We start from the raw sequence: 14,204 nt of genomic DNA on the forward strand, positions 1-14,204 counted from the left end.
TTTACCTGCCCCTCAACCCTCTCGAGAGGGCTTGAAGGGCTGGGCTTGAGGGCCAAACGTGAGGGCCGGATACTATATAATACATTTGATTTACAAAATAAATTTAGAAACATTAGTTAAAAATAATAAAATCGAATGCACTTCACAATTAAACCTTCAAACTACTAAAAAAAACTTGTTAAAGTTGTATTAATTAATTAAGATCAATTAAATTCATTTCATAAAATAGTATAATGAAATTATAAGGTTGGCATACTTAATAGATAAATATTATTTTAAGTGATTTTTAGCATATTAATGCTAAAATGAAATATATTGTAAAAATATTTATTAAAATATATGTAATAAATGTTGAGGGCCTAATGAGGGTCGGGATTAAAGGAAGGCTTAAGTTTCAAAGTCTAGGCCCTTATCCTCCCCTCAAAGGCTTGAGGGCCGGGTAGGCCCAGCCCACGAATGTGTGAGGGCCTCATTTTGAGGGTTTTTTTTTATCCATGGGCCGGGTCGAGGTGGACGGGCTAAGGGTTTGAGGGCCATTTTGACACCCTTTTTACACATAACTTAGCAATTGGCACGCAATACACCTTTTGATGTCATTAATGTGTGTTTGATTGCACATATGCACTATTGAATTCTTGACTGGAAACCCTTTTGATTGGGGTTATTGGAGAATCTCCAGGACTATTATTAAGCATGCTAGGGAATTTTGTACCACCCGCAAAAGTACAAAAGCTTTCACAGAGATGCCTGCCATAAAGTTTTACCATAACCTTCTGATGTCATGTGGCCCATCAACATTGTTTGAACTTTGAACTTCGATGAGGAAACCTTTCCACTTATTCTCGTCAATGAAAATTGCCAATGAAAAGTATGTTTCTCAGGAAATATTCCCTTGGCAATCAAACACACGTACACATAGACATAGGGGGTGTAAAAAAGGTCCTCAAGTCATCGCCCGCTTAGGCCAGTCCATGGGCTGAAACCCTAAAATTTAAGTCTTTACGTAATTTGAGAGCCCGCCGGCCCTCACATTTTGATGGGAATCAGGAAATGTAACGACCTAGAATCCTAGATATGAAAGCATGAGAGGGCAGCTCTCATCCTGACCCTTAAAGGCCAGTATTAATGCTCTCACAACTTCTCTAGTAATTTTATTTATATTTTGTTAAAAAATAATTATATAAATAACAAAATAAAAAATATATTTTACATAAGTTAGTATTTTGTGTAGGCTCCTCCAACGTTATATGAAAAATCTAATTCAAAATAACATATTGTTCCATTGTCAAGAAGAAAATATAAATCGCTTAAATTTGTCAAGAAGAAAAATATCGCGCGTAATCCCCGAGCTCTAGTTGAAAATTGACCCGATTCAATTTTCAAGATGCCGCCAAATTGTGGCCTCGAGGGGAATTGAACTAGTGACCATTGGGGAGCAAACCCAAGACCGGACCAGTGATGTGATATGATTCTTGGTATATGATAATAAAGTTTTTAATCAACTTCAACTAATCAAACACAAATTATTCTACAACCTACAACACCATTCATATTTTTAGTCTCATATACATTTTTTATTGATTCATGGAATACTTTTATTATCTTACAAATTTTAGTCAAATTATTAATTATGCCTATCAATCAAAATCGAGATTGAGAAAACCTATTATTTAAACGCGATAATTTACATATCAATTTAACAATATTATACTGTAAATAACGAGTTTAAGAGAGTAATCAAACCCAGCCCTCAATTCTCTAAAGAGAGGGCTGAGGTGAGGGTTAGTGTTTAACAATTTTAGCATTAGCCTTCATAGGCCTGCCCTCACTACATAAGAAGGCTGGACCGGCCCTCATATGGGTTTTATGGTTTGAGAGCCGGCCGTTTTACGCCCCTATTTACACACCCTATTCTTATATATACAGCACCTCATGCTATTCTCCATACTCCCTCACAAGCTAGTAATCAATCTTTTTGTTAGAAGTTCATGTTACAAAATTATAATATCGGGAAAGGGTGTTTTGCAGAGTTAAGGGGTCTGATTGTCCGAGTTATACCGCCTTCCCAGAACATCAAGACAACAGACAACTACTAAAATTAGTAGAACGAAAAGGGTCGCCCAACAAAAAAATATGCAGGAAGGTACAGGCATTTACAGGGGGTCTCCTTGAGGAACTGGGAATTTCAAAGAGAGCATAGCTATTATACCAGTATGCTATACCTCCTCAAGTTCTTTCAAATAAAAACTAATAATCAAGGGGATGGTTATATGAACTCCACCTTATAACGACTCCAAAGTTACTCCACTCATAAAAATGAACTTACAAAATGAACTGAGGACTAATTTTTTGTGGATGTGTACATCTCATGATGGAGAACACCCCCACCAAAAATCAGCTCAATTGAATATGTCTAACCTTGTCAAAAATTGTATCGAAATTAAAAAAATCTGGACCGTTGGATAATTTCATAACTTTCTAAATGATTTTTGATGAGGTTGTACATCTTCAAATGAGCTGATTTTTTGTGAGGATGATCTCTATTGTGTGGAAAACATCTCCACCAAAAATCAGCTTCTAGTTCATTGAGTTAAGTGGTGGAGTTCATTTGGAGTTCGTTTTAGTGGAGTTCATATAACCATCCCCAATAATCAAACCAAATCAGGGAACAAGTTCTACGGATTACTGCTCACCGCTCAAAAATAAATCCAATGAACAGGTTCTCCTGAACTGCCCACTCTGCCCACTCTGAAGCTTTAATCTTAGTCACGGAGGAACTTGAGCACTCTCCTAAATACAAGGAATTATAGCTAACTGTCCTCAATCAACACCTCCAGTACTGTTTGTTCAACAAATTATATTACCCATACCCAAACATTCTAAGAAGGCACTATTATTATTCTGCAGGGTCCAGCCGTTACAATGAGCTCTGGGAGACCTCTATTAAAACCCATTTCTGGAATGAGCGTCATTAAGATGAGGCCTACTTATAAGTTATAACAAAACATCAGGTATTGACTAAAGAACATAATTTTCTTCTACCCAGGTACTGCATGTTAAGTTGCATTTTACGCCAAACTAATATTGAAGTTATTCAATGGGTCAAGAACTTAGTCTGCTTATCAGAGTCCTTTCAAAAACTGCACAGAGATGACTGCCACACTTGTACATAACTTGCACCAATACTTTCAAAACTCAAATGATAACTAATAGGAACTAATGACCTAATGAGTAAACTGAAAGAATCTCTGCTAAATTTTAGTATCACAAGTTTATAACGTCGAACAAAGAATAACAATTTTATTCAGCTTTTACGTGTAATGGTAGAACTCACTAGAAGCAATAGGATAAAATAGAATGAGTGGACAATTAAAATGAATAGAAGAGCATTGCTTTAAGGGAAAGAATCAAGTTCTCATATATCAGAAGGAAATTGGACCGAACCTACATAGAAATATTCACATGACTCCATTCTCTTCACTCAATTCTGATACCATCATAACCTGACCTCAATCTCCACTAAACAAGCTTTCCGGGTCACTCACACAGCAGGGTCTTCAAGAACGGCAGTAGACAAGTCATTTATGCGTGGATAAGCAGCCTTCTCATCAAGTTGGTTTTGAGCCCATATCAACATCTTTAAAAGGCTTGGCAGCTTTGGATCTGGAGTTTAAAAATTAATAATAAGGACAAAAGTTGCAAACTTGTATATACACATGAAAAGTTCATTTCAAAAGTACACACAAAATAATATTTGAAAAATAGTTGTCTGAGTAGAAAATGTAACACTAAATTGGTTCATTTGTTACAACTCTAAAATAAAGGAAAACAAACCACAAGTTGGTAAATGTATCTGCTACTGTCAACAGATCTGGCTCTGATTACATCAGGTAAAACCCACAACAGCACAGAAATGACAAAAAAAGGTCACACTCACACCAAACCTGGTCTGCTAAAAATGGAATTGATCCAATCCCCCACAAAAAAAATTGGTAACATGTATCTAATTGGGTGTATCACCATTACCTGAGGTGAGAACCACATCAAATAATGTAAATGAACATGTTCATAAATCTATTTAATACTAAATAATACCCAGAACCCATAGGACCACACTTCACGCCGAACCAATCATGTATATAGAAAAAGAAAAAAAAAATGGGGTAAAATATAGAAAGGGAAACACAGTTTAAAGACTATGCCAAGTTACAGCTATCTAATCGTGAAAACTGTTTAAGGTAACAGTTTTTTGGGACTTGAATGGGAGGAATCTGTTTAGAGAGGATAAACAGGCTGTATGTGATTGTGTCCTTGCAAGACCATTTCCAGACACCAATTCCGAATTGTAACGTATCGTTGTTTGATATACACATGTCCTCAGAAGGGGTTAACAAGTAGATCTAGGGATTCGTTATTTGCAGGATCTAACCCCATGAAAATCAATGAATTACACCTAGCCTTGCACGTGACAGCTTCGTCAAAAAGTCAAGAAAAATGATTGAGTGTTTGTCGAAGTTCCTTTCCTTAAGGCGGTTGCAATTTTAGGTTGTTAGGGGCCTTTGGGGATAGGCAGAAAGAGCCAGTCTCTGTTCATAGTTGTGATAGTGTGCAGTTCATGGGACAACCTCACCTCTTACAGGACAATATTGACGCTAATATATCTTGGTCTACTGACAATACTCTGGTCATATTCTAGATGTAGATAATGAAAATTGTGTCAATTAAATTCATGTAAAAGCTGATGGTAAGTATCTTCAGGAGTGACTAGAAAATGAGGAGTTCGACTTCCACGTAGTAATTAATGAGAAATGCAAACATGAGAATGAAATAGTGCAACAACAAGCATATATTTTCTTGCAAGTATGCAGTGCTTCTGGCAGCAATGCAACTGTTTCCCAATGTAACTCAAAAACCATTATAAGAAGAAAAAACTACCGAATACGCAATGTGCATAAATACATAAAAGATATCTTATTATTATTCCAACGCCATCAACACCAAAATGTGGTACATTACCATGATAAAGAGATAATAAACTGTCAAAAGTATTGCCATAAAGAGATTATTAACTGTCAGAGGCACTGGTCCAATACTGTGATTAGTTCTAGCTGTAAAAATTCGAAAATGCTGCAGGGCCATTTCTAACCTTTTTCATGACTCTGGCTAGTGAGGATGGCTGCATTCACTTCACTCGCTGTTTTCAAACGCTGTGATATATCCAGAAGCTCTCCAACAGGGCAGTTATTGACATCTTCAAACGCCAGGAGAGCAACCGTCCTCTCTAGTTCTTCTAGAAAGCTTTGCTGCAGAATGAGTGTTAACCATTGTAAGAACTGTCTAAGCCTCTGTAAACATGAAAAGGACATAAGTAAATAGTTATAAGGTCATTGATAAAATGGTTACATTTTCTTCACCCCTCGGTGCAAGCTCCTCCTGAGCAAACTCAAGGGCCTCTTCTACTTTCCCATTGCGAATCAATTCTATCAACCTTTGTTGTTGGAGATGGAAAAATAGCTGGGGATTCGTGTCCAGTATCTGCATGCAAAACCATGATAAAAAATCAAGTTCAAGTCAAGAGTAAATGGACACCTTACACAGATAATAAAGGGTACCCATAATAAATATGGTCATCCTAACAGAAGATAATCTGCAAGGCATTTCCAAATAATTGAAACCAATAAATACTCTTCCTAATCAACACTCTCTTTCCCACTATTAGATATCGAGGATTATAACTTAGAAGGGAAGATAGATTTTAACAAAAAGTACAATTGGATTCAATATGCATATAATAGACTGCTTGAAGAACAAAACGAGTTGAAAGCACGTTTGATGGATGGTAATATTGAAGATGGTGGTAGTAACGCATAAATTGAGTGAAACTTTCTCTATCTTTTCATTTCATGATTTTTAATATGGATTTGATTTATTTTAATTTTGGGTGATTGGGTGAACTATTATGAGTGCTATTTTAATTTCTATTTTTGGGATCAAGTTCAAAGATATCTTAGTTATGTGTAGAAGTGCATGCTCGTAATATAAGTATTATCAAGTGGTAAACGTTATTCTCCTAACATTGAGGAAGACTTGCTCGTAAGCTGCCAGAGTTTATTACCTGCAGGGCTGCAGATATTAATAAAAAACAGTTCTTACGGCAGCACTAGTAAGAAACAAATAATGCAAAGTTAGGCTGATCCGCTGATGGCTAAAAAGCTTGGCAGAATAGCAAAATTTCAAGATTGACACAACAGATGTAAACGATGACTATATTAAATATATATTACAGTGGTGTCTATGTAAAACTTCCAAATAAAAGTCTAGGAAAGGACTAGATAGGGTAGGTCGATGGGCTTCTGAAATCTGGGAGCAGAGGGAAAAATAGAAAGATTTACAGGAAAGGTGCACATTCTTGTCAATTGTCCACAAACGAATATCTCCGGCTTATGGCTTCACAGAAGTCGTAGTGTCTGTTTTCCAAACAAAAGTAGCAAAAATCGCAATATCCATGTCTGCCATGGCATTGTAAATGGTCCAAAATCCACCCAAAGATGCCTACAAGTCTACAACCCCACCTCACGAAGTCCCAAATGGGTCAGTGTTAGAGACATAGATGTAATGGTCTCGGAAAATCTAAAGGTCTCCCATTCAGTCACCAGTCTTCCAAAAATCTTAAAATTCTCACCAGTTCCACTCTCTGAAAGGCTTCAAGGCCTAGTTGAATACCTCGCCAGACACCACATACAATCGGCCCAGACCAACTAACCCGACCAAGGTTAGCCTCACAGAATCTAGACTTAATTACCTTCCTCTAAAGCACTGTGCTCCTCACCAAATACCAAGCCAAGTTCCCAACAGAGCAAGGCTAAACTATTGCATCTTCCTCAGACCCAACCTCAATCTTTTTCATTGGCAATAACTTTCTTCCAATTCAGCAGGTGATAACTATGATCCTCGTCAGAGTTATCCCACATGAAATTTCTGATGGTCCTTCCAATATGCTTCGCTACACTCTGAGGCATATGGAACAACGACATATAAGTATATACAAAGTAATTTTAGTCATGATGACCCAAGCACCGTTACAAAAATATCGTCATTGTCACTATTCATGCTTCCTCTGAAAATTTTCAAGAATCGTGTCTCAAATAACCGAGCTATTTGTACCCCCTGGGGTAGTCCAAGATAGATAGATGGTAGGTTGCCTACCCAACAACCAATGCTAACTACAATACTATCCAGAACCAACAATTTACAATGTCGCAAATTCACTCTTAGACCTGAGACTGCCTCAAAGCCACCCATGATCCCAGTCTTACAAGCCTTCTATCACCTTATGTACTCTAATCAACTTCTGCATATCTACTCAGTTTCAACTCAATCCCTATGGACTAGATGGTTAATAGATTCATGAACTGGAAGACGAATAGACTCCATAGAAGTGTATGATCCATGAGTCTCAAATATATGCAAGAAATTTGCATAGCAAGAGGAAGTTTAGGGAATTTCACTAGTATACCGTAGCGTGTTAAGTGGAGCAATTGCAACACAATACACCAGTAAAATAGAAGTATATTTCTAATGGGAGCATCATTCTATCCTCATAATCTATTAGCCATCTAGTCGTATTATTAATTAATGTGTATCGAGTCGCAAATAGTAAGTCACAATTTTTATTCGTATATCAATCAGGCTACGTTGACACCCCGAATTGACACCCCTACTAAACACAATGATTTAATAGCCGATTTTTGGTAGATATGATCTCCCCACTATGGATGTGATCTCCAAAAAAAATCAGCTCATTTCAATACGTGTAACCTTGTCAAAAGTTGTGTTGAAGTTTGCAATTTTTTTAACGGTATATATTATTTCAGTTTTGTAAATAAATTTGACAAGGCTAGAGATGTCGAAATGAATTGAAATTTTGCAAACATGATCAACATGGTAAGAAGGTCATCTTCACCAAAAATCAGCCATTAATTCATCATAGAAATGCACATTTCAGTAGGGGTGTCAATTCAAGGTGTCATTTAGGGGTGTCAACGTAGCCTGACCGTTCATATATTTGTAAACTATGATAACTATGATGTTAGACGATTGATTGCTAAAATTTAAACAATGATCAGCGGACAATATTATGAAGAGAAAGTATATCCCTGCTTTATAAACTACCCTTTATCAGCATTTATTACATATGCACAAAACCTTAAACTTGTAGTGTAATATGCATACTTTGTACAACATCCTAACTCCTAACACTAATAACGAACATTTCGCCGAATTCCAACTAGGTGATCTTAAGCAATGTTAAAAGTACCATAGCTTAAGGCAACATATTTTGCTTAAACACAACGAAACTAAACTATTTGTTACCTCGGGATTCAAATCGTTGACTTTCTCAATCGCATCTTCAACATTACCACATTGTACAGCCTTTTTAACAGCCATACGGTCTGTTATTGTCGCAAGATCAATATCTGCTATGTACCAATTAAGTCCAACAATTCATCATACTAAATCGACAAAAACAAAACACATTATTATTAATTAAAAAAACAAAAGGATACGTTCAGTCCCAGACTCCATTTTAAATCTCTCGGCCGCTTCAACATAACCTTCAGTAACAAGAAAATTCATAACCAATTTATTCATATCTTCTTTTCTTATCTTTACTTCGTTTAACTTCTTCTCCCATTCTTCTCTCGTTATCACTTTCTTCGACGTTGACTGCACAATTAATTAATTAATTAACTATTAAATAAATAAATAAATATATATATATATATATATATATTTTTTTTTTTGTATATATAGATAAAAAATTGGGACATACCATATTTTCGATTTCTGCAAGCTGACTAATGAAAATTCTGAACAGTGACATATCAGTAGTACACCGAAATTAAATCCATTCTTCAAACCTAATAATAATAATAATATTAGTGGTATAATTGAAATTATGGATGTTTGAGTTGGGTAAGATGGTAACATTACCTTTTTCCAAAGTGGGTTTCTCCTGGTGACGTATTCCGAGCACTTTTTTTTTATATGGTCTGGTTTTTTTTTTCGAATTAGGGCTGAATAGAAAAGAAGAATGTGGTTGGTTGGAGTGTGACGTGGAAAACACGTCAGCTAATACACAAGATGGGTGGGTGCTTATATCCGCAAGTTTTGGTAAAGGTGTCAGTTTGGGGTGTCAATAAAAATATATTAATGTGACGTAAATTAGTGTAAATCTTGTAAGAGTTTGACTCTGCTATGGTTCCGACTAAGGGCATATCCAATGGGGATGTAAATTGTTTAAAGTATAAGTGTACACTCTAAATGTCAAAAACTTGTTTCCAATGGGGGTGTAAATCTCAAGTGATAAGGGCATCTCCAATGGGGGGTGTTAACCGTATAGAGTGGAAATTTTACACTCCAAATATCAAAAAACTCTCTCCAATGGGGGTGCTATACCGTAGGTAATAGTGTATTAGCTAATAGAGAAGGTGGGGAATTCCCCCTCTCGCTATTAGTTAATAAAAAAAGGCGCGACGATTTTTCGACGCCCGAGTGAAATAATTTTCGGACGTCACTGGAGTAACGCCCCTTTCTAATTCTAAAGTAATTTTACCTGGGACGCCACTCCATTTGACGCCCCAGCTTTTTAAATTAAAGAGGGACGCCACTTGGAGTGACGTCCGAGTTTAAAATCTATTTTTTTTACACTCTTCCATTGGAGAGTATAGAGTGTGGATATTTATAAGCTATACAATACTATACAATTAGAGGTGTAAAATCCTAATGGCACCTAGGTGGAGGTGTAATTTTACACCCCCCATTGGAGGTGCCCTAAGCTAATAGTTAATAGAAGGAGTGGGAAATTTCCCATCCTGCTATTAGTTAATAAACATCTCGGGCATCATCACTTGAACTAACGTCCCAACTAAAACAAAATTCAAACGTCACATAAACTCACGTCTGTTTTTTGTTTTTTGAGAATTGTAACGTTTGCGTCGGGCAAAGACCGCCATTTATTGGCCTGCGTCAGTTTTAGTTAACCACGAACGTTACTGGAAGTGACGTGCGTTTTATTTCTTTTTTAGTTAAACCAATTTGCGATGGACTTTGACTATCATCTTTTCTTAGTTTTTTTAATTTTACAAACTCATAAGCTTTGTTGCATTGGATACCATTTTGGGTATGGAAACTATTAGTGTGTAAGAGGGATTATAAAATCATAATGGCACCTATGTAACACTTATGTGGAGGTGTATATGTACACCCTCCATTGGAGATGCTCTAAATCTATATCTATATATCACATCTCTCTATATTAAAGGCATAATACATATTATGTGGACAGTTTCTTTCCTAGGTGGCGCATTCTTGAGACATAGGTATGTCATGTGGACACTCTTAATGAATCATAAGAAGTTTCCTAATACAATATGAACTCTTACTCTTAAGAAGTTTTCTAATATAGCACAACTCTAATAAGTCAATGAACATCTGACAAAGAAATTTTATACGACGTACTCCAATAAGAAAATATTGCTAAATTAACTCCAAAAATTTATGCTAATAATTATTAGTCGTTGAATTCTTCACAAAAATTTAAGAGATGTGAATTTTAGAAATGATTCTGGGCGGGTCTAAAACCTTGTTAATATTAAAGCTCCCACAAGGGGTGTTTTTCTAGCTCTCTTAAAATTTCACGTCTTTCTCTCCTATTGAAAATAAAAATTATAGCATTTCTAATTAAAACGGGAATTATTCTCCTATTATAATGGGCTTCCTCTCCTATTGAAAAAGAAAAATCTATCACTTCTAATTAAAACAGGAATCATTCTTCTATTAAAAACAGGAATCACACTTCTAAATTAAAACGGATTTTTAAAACTTAATTAAAACAATTTGTCGAGAAATTAAAACGGGTTTTAAAGACTTGATTAAAATAATTTGTTATGAATTAAAACAAGTTATCAACGAAAACAGGAATCATGATTTATTAGAAAATTTCTATATGTATAGTTATGATTATTAAACAAGTTTTTAAAAGAGCCGGTGCGTATGCACAAGTCTATTTTTTAGTCTTAATATTAAAGCTCCCATAATATTAAGAGGTATTAAAAGGGGTATTTTTTAGCTCTATTAAAATTCCACGTTATCTCATATTAAAACAGGAATTTCTCTCATATTTGAAAAACAGAAATCTTTTTTTATAACGGGGATTCCTCTCCTATTATAACGGGAAGTCTTATCCTATTAAAACAAGTTCCAGCACTTCTAATTAAAGCGGAAATCCTTCTTCTATTAAAATAGAAATTCCTCCCCTATTGAAAATTAAGGAAAAATCTAGCATATCTAATTAAAACGGGAATCATTCTCCTATTAAAACAAGATCTCTCTTCCAATTGAAAAAACAGGTTTTTTAAATTTAATTTAAAACAATTTGTTAGAAAATTAAAACGGGTTAGCGACTAAAACGGTAGTCATAATTTTCTAAAAAAAATCTAAATGTTTTCAAAAGAGTCGGTGCATATACACGGGCCTGCAAGCTACTCAACGTACAAAACTAACACACCGAAAAATAAAAATAAAACAAGTACTACTTATGACATAACAAACATAAAACCACACAATCCTAAATTTCCCAACGCTCGTTCTAAGCATTCTCAAAAGTAGTCTGATTATCCTGAAGTGTTTGTCGCTCATCTTGGAGGTCACTCATGTAGTTATGATGTTCTGCCTGAGTATTATGGATCGACCCCAGCACTCTATGCAACTGGCGCGTACCACTATGAAGTAAAGAAAATATTCCTATATCATCAATCACACCCTCCATGGCAACCTCAGCAAAGATAGTCTCAGAAGGGGATTCATAGTCATCATCTTGCCCATGTTCTTGAGCCAAACTTTAGGTAAATCTCAATTTTTCGGTACACACATCTTATAGATAGTAGGGTTTTTGTGATCCTTAAGCATAGTCTTCTTCACACCACTAACGCACCCACAAATGCAACATAACTTTCGTAAAGAAAACAGGTAGGGCTGCAGTAGACGCACCAAAAGCCACAACTTCACTCCACATAAAATCCACAATACAAAAACCCTTATTATTTTGAAGTATCAAAAGGAAATGCAAAATAGCACGAGTTAGATCACTTGCCTTGGATGATCCCATGACATTCCTTGCTACCCATTGAGTCACGGGCACCTGGTTCTTGTGCAACAATTTCTGCCACACAAAGTGAGACTTCTTGTCTTAATATTAAAGCTCCAACAAATGGTATTTTTCGAGCTCTCTTAAAATTCCAATTCATCAACTCCTATTAAAACGGGAATTTCTCTCCTATTGAAAAGAGAAGTTCTAACAATTCTAATTAAAACGGAAATCATTCTCCTATTATAATAGGAATTTGTCCCTTATTAAAAACATAAAAATATAACTATTCCCTAGGCATAATATTTATAATTGTTTGTTAAAAATATGAAGGCTGCTAGAGTTAATTTCAATATATTGTTGTCGAAAGAGATTATTATAAGGAATTTTTCCACTTTATATTATCATCATTATTAAAAGCATTTTTTTCCAAAAATTTCAACCACCGCACCCATACACAACTTTGTAAAGTAAAAATTGTCGCAATTTGTTATTCTCCATTTTCAGCAACCACACCGAAACATATAACTTGCCATAATGAGATTTTGATTGTATTGAAATTTGTTCTTAAACTTTCAAATAATTTATCTCTAACTATTCCCTAGACATAATGTTTAGGTGATACATATGATTGACATATTGTCAATTGGACCAAAAAAATGGCAGTACAAAGTATCACCATAAGAATTAGTCCCGCCTATATACTATAATTGGATAATAAACACTCTTAACTAAATATTGATTAAAAATAATATATATATCAAAAAAAGGTTGGTGATGTTAAAAACTAAGGCATTTTAGTTCTCCTCATATATCTTTGTAGTTCACAAATTGAGCAGTTTACTCAAGATACTTTATTACTTTTCTGTAACGTAGAAATCGTTCATCGCAATTTGTTATTCTCCATTTTCAACCAACCACACCGCAACATAAAAATTGCCAAAATGAGATTTTGATTGTACTGAAGTTTGTTCTTAAATTTTCAAATAATTTATCTCTCTCGAAAACAAAATAATTTTTTTTTAAAAAAACATGAAAACCTAACTATTCCCTAGACAGAATGTTTATAATTGTTTGTTAAAAAGATGAAGACCGCTAGAGTTCATTTCAACATATTGTTGTCAAAAGAGATTATTAAAAGTTTTTTTTTCCCGCTACAAGCATTCCTTTTGCGACTACATTTTACATTTTTTCCACTTTATATGATCGTCATTATTAAAATAGTTTTTTCCCAAAAATTTCAACCACAGCACCTATAAACAACTTTGTAAAGTAGAAATCATTTGTCGCAATTTGTTATTCTCCATTTTCAACAACCACACCGCAACATATAACTTGCCAGAATGAGAGTTTGATTGTATTGACATTTGTTCTTAAAATTTCAAATAAACAAAATAAAAAAACATGGAAACCTAACTATTCCCTAGGAAGAATGTTTAGATGATACATATATTGACATATTGTCAATTGGACAAAAAAATGTCAATACAAAGTATCACCATAAGAATTGGTCCCACCTATACTATAATTGGGTAATAAACACACTCTTAACTAAATATTGATTAAAAATAATGAGTTGTTTAGCTTTTTAATTGGATATATAATTTGCAGTTGGTCACTAATTGGTCGTTTATTTGCATTTGGGCTAAATTTAAAGGTTAACTGAGTTGACTTTGAGTTAATCGTCTTGTTCCATCTATAATTTCCTATAAATGGCTAAAATGCCCTGCACATGTCATACACATGACTTACTTGTGGACCAAACATAAATATTACTATTAACGGTATAACCAAATACTAAAAATTCCAAATAATAGTCAGACACGTACTTGACAAGATTTACGATTTGATGCAATGGCCATATAAAAATATTTTTGCAATGACAACTTACATCATGCACCTAATCCAAGTTAATTAACATACACACGCAAATATGACCCAAAAATGATGGGTGGAAGGAAGCAAAACAAAATACATATTATTAATTTTTGGATCGATAATTGTACGAATTAAATAGTCTCGATCATTACACAAATTGTTTTTGTGGTATGAGCAA

General features: G+C 34.8%; 1 protein-coding gene across 1 annotated transcript; it reads right to left on the reverse strand.

Annotated features, from left to right (window-relative positions):
- Window positions 1–3,393: 3,393 nt before the first annotated feature.
- Window positions 3,394–9,132, reverse strand: LOC147504875 (protein GID8 homolog). Its single transcript, XM_086557575.1, has 7 exons — window positions 8,995–9,132; window positions 8,834–8,921; window positions 8,568–8,727; window positions 8,374–8,480; window positions 5,404–5,535; window positions 5,147–5,303; window positions 3,394–3,663 (listed from the first exon to the last, which is right to left on the reverse strand). Exons 2-7 carry the CDS (start codon window positions 8,882–8,884, stop codon window positions 3,542–3,544), a joined length of 729 nt encoding a protein of 242 aa, XP_086413701.1. The 5' UTR covers window positions 8,885–8,921; window positions 8,995–9,132; the 3' UTR covers window positions 3,394–3,541.
- Between the last annotated feature and the right edge of the window lie 5,072 nt (window positions 9,133–14,204).

This window comes from Coptis chinensis, chromosome 4 (assembly GCF_015680905.1).
Source record: "Coptis chinensis isolate HL-2020 chromosome 4, ASM1568090v1, whole genome shotgun sequence".
Classification (NCBI taxonomy): domain Eukaryota; kingdom Viridiplantae; phylum Streptophyta; class Magnoliopsida; order Ranunculales; family Ranunculaceae; genus Coptis; species Coptis chinensis.

Excerpts from the sequence above, each read along its gene's own strand:
- LOC147504875 (XM_086557575.1), bottom strand. The coding sequence starts at position 8,884 with ATGTCACTGTTCAGAATTTTCATTAGTCAGCTTGCAGAAATCGAAAAT. Across the intron at positions 8,481-8,567 it reads AATGGAGTCTGGGACTGAAC|CAGATATTGATCTTGCGACA; the intron begins GTATCCTTTTGT and ends ATTGGTACATAG. Across the intron at positions 5,304-5,403 it reads CACCGAGGGGTGAAGAAAAT|CAAAGCTTTCTAGAAGAACT; the intron begins GTAACCATTTTA and ends CTCATTCTGCAG.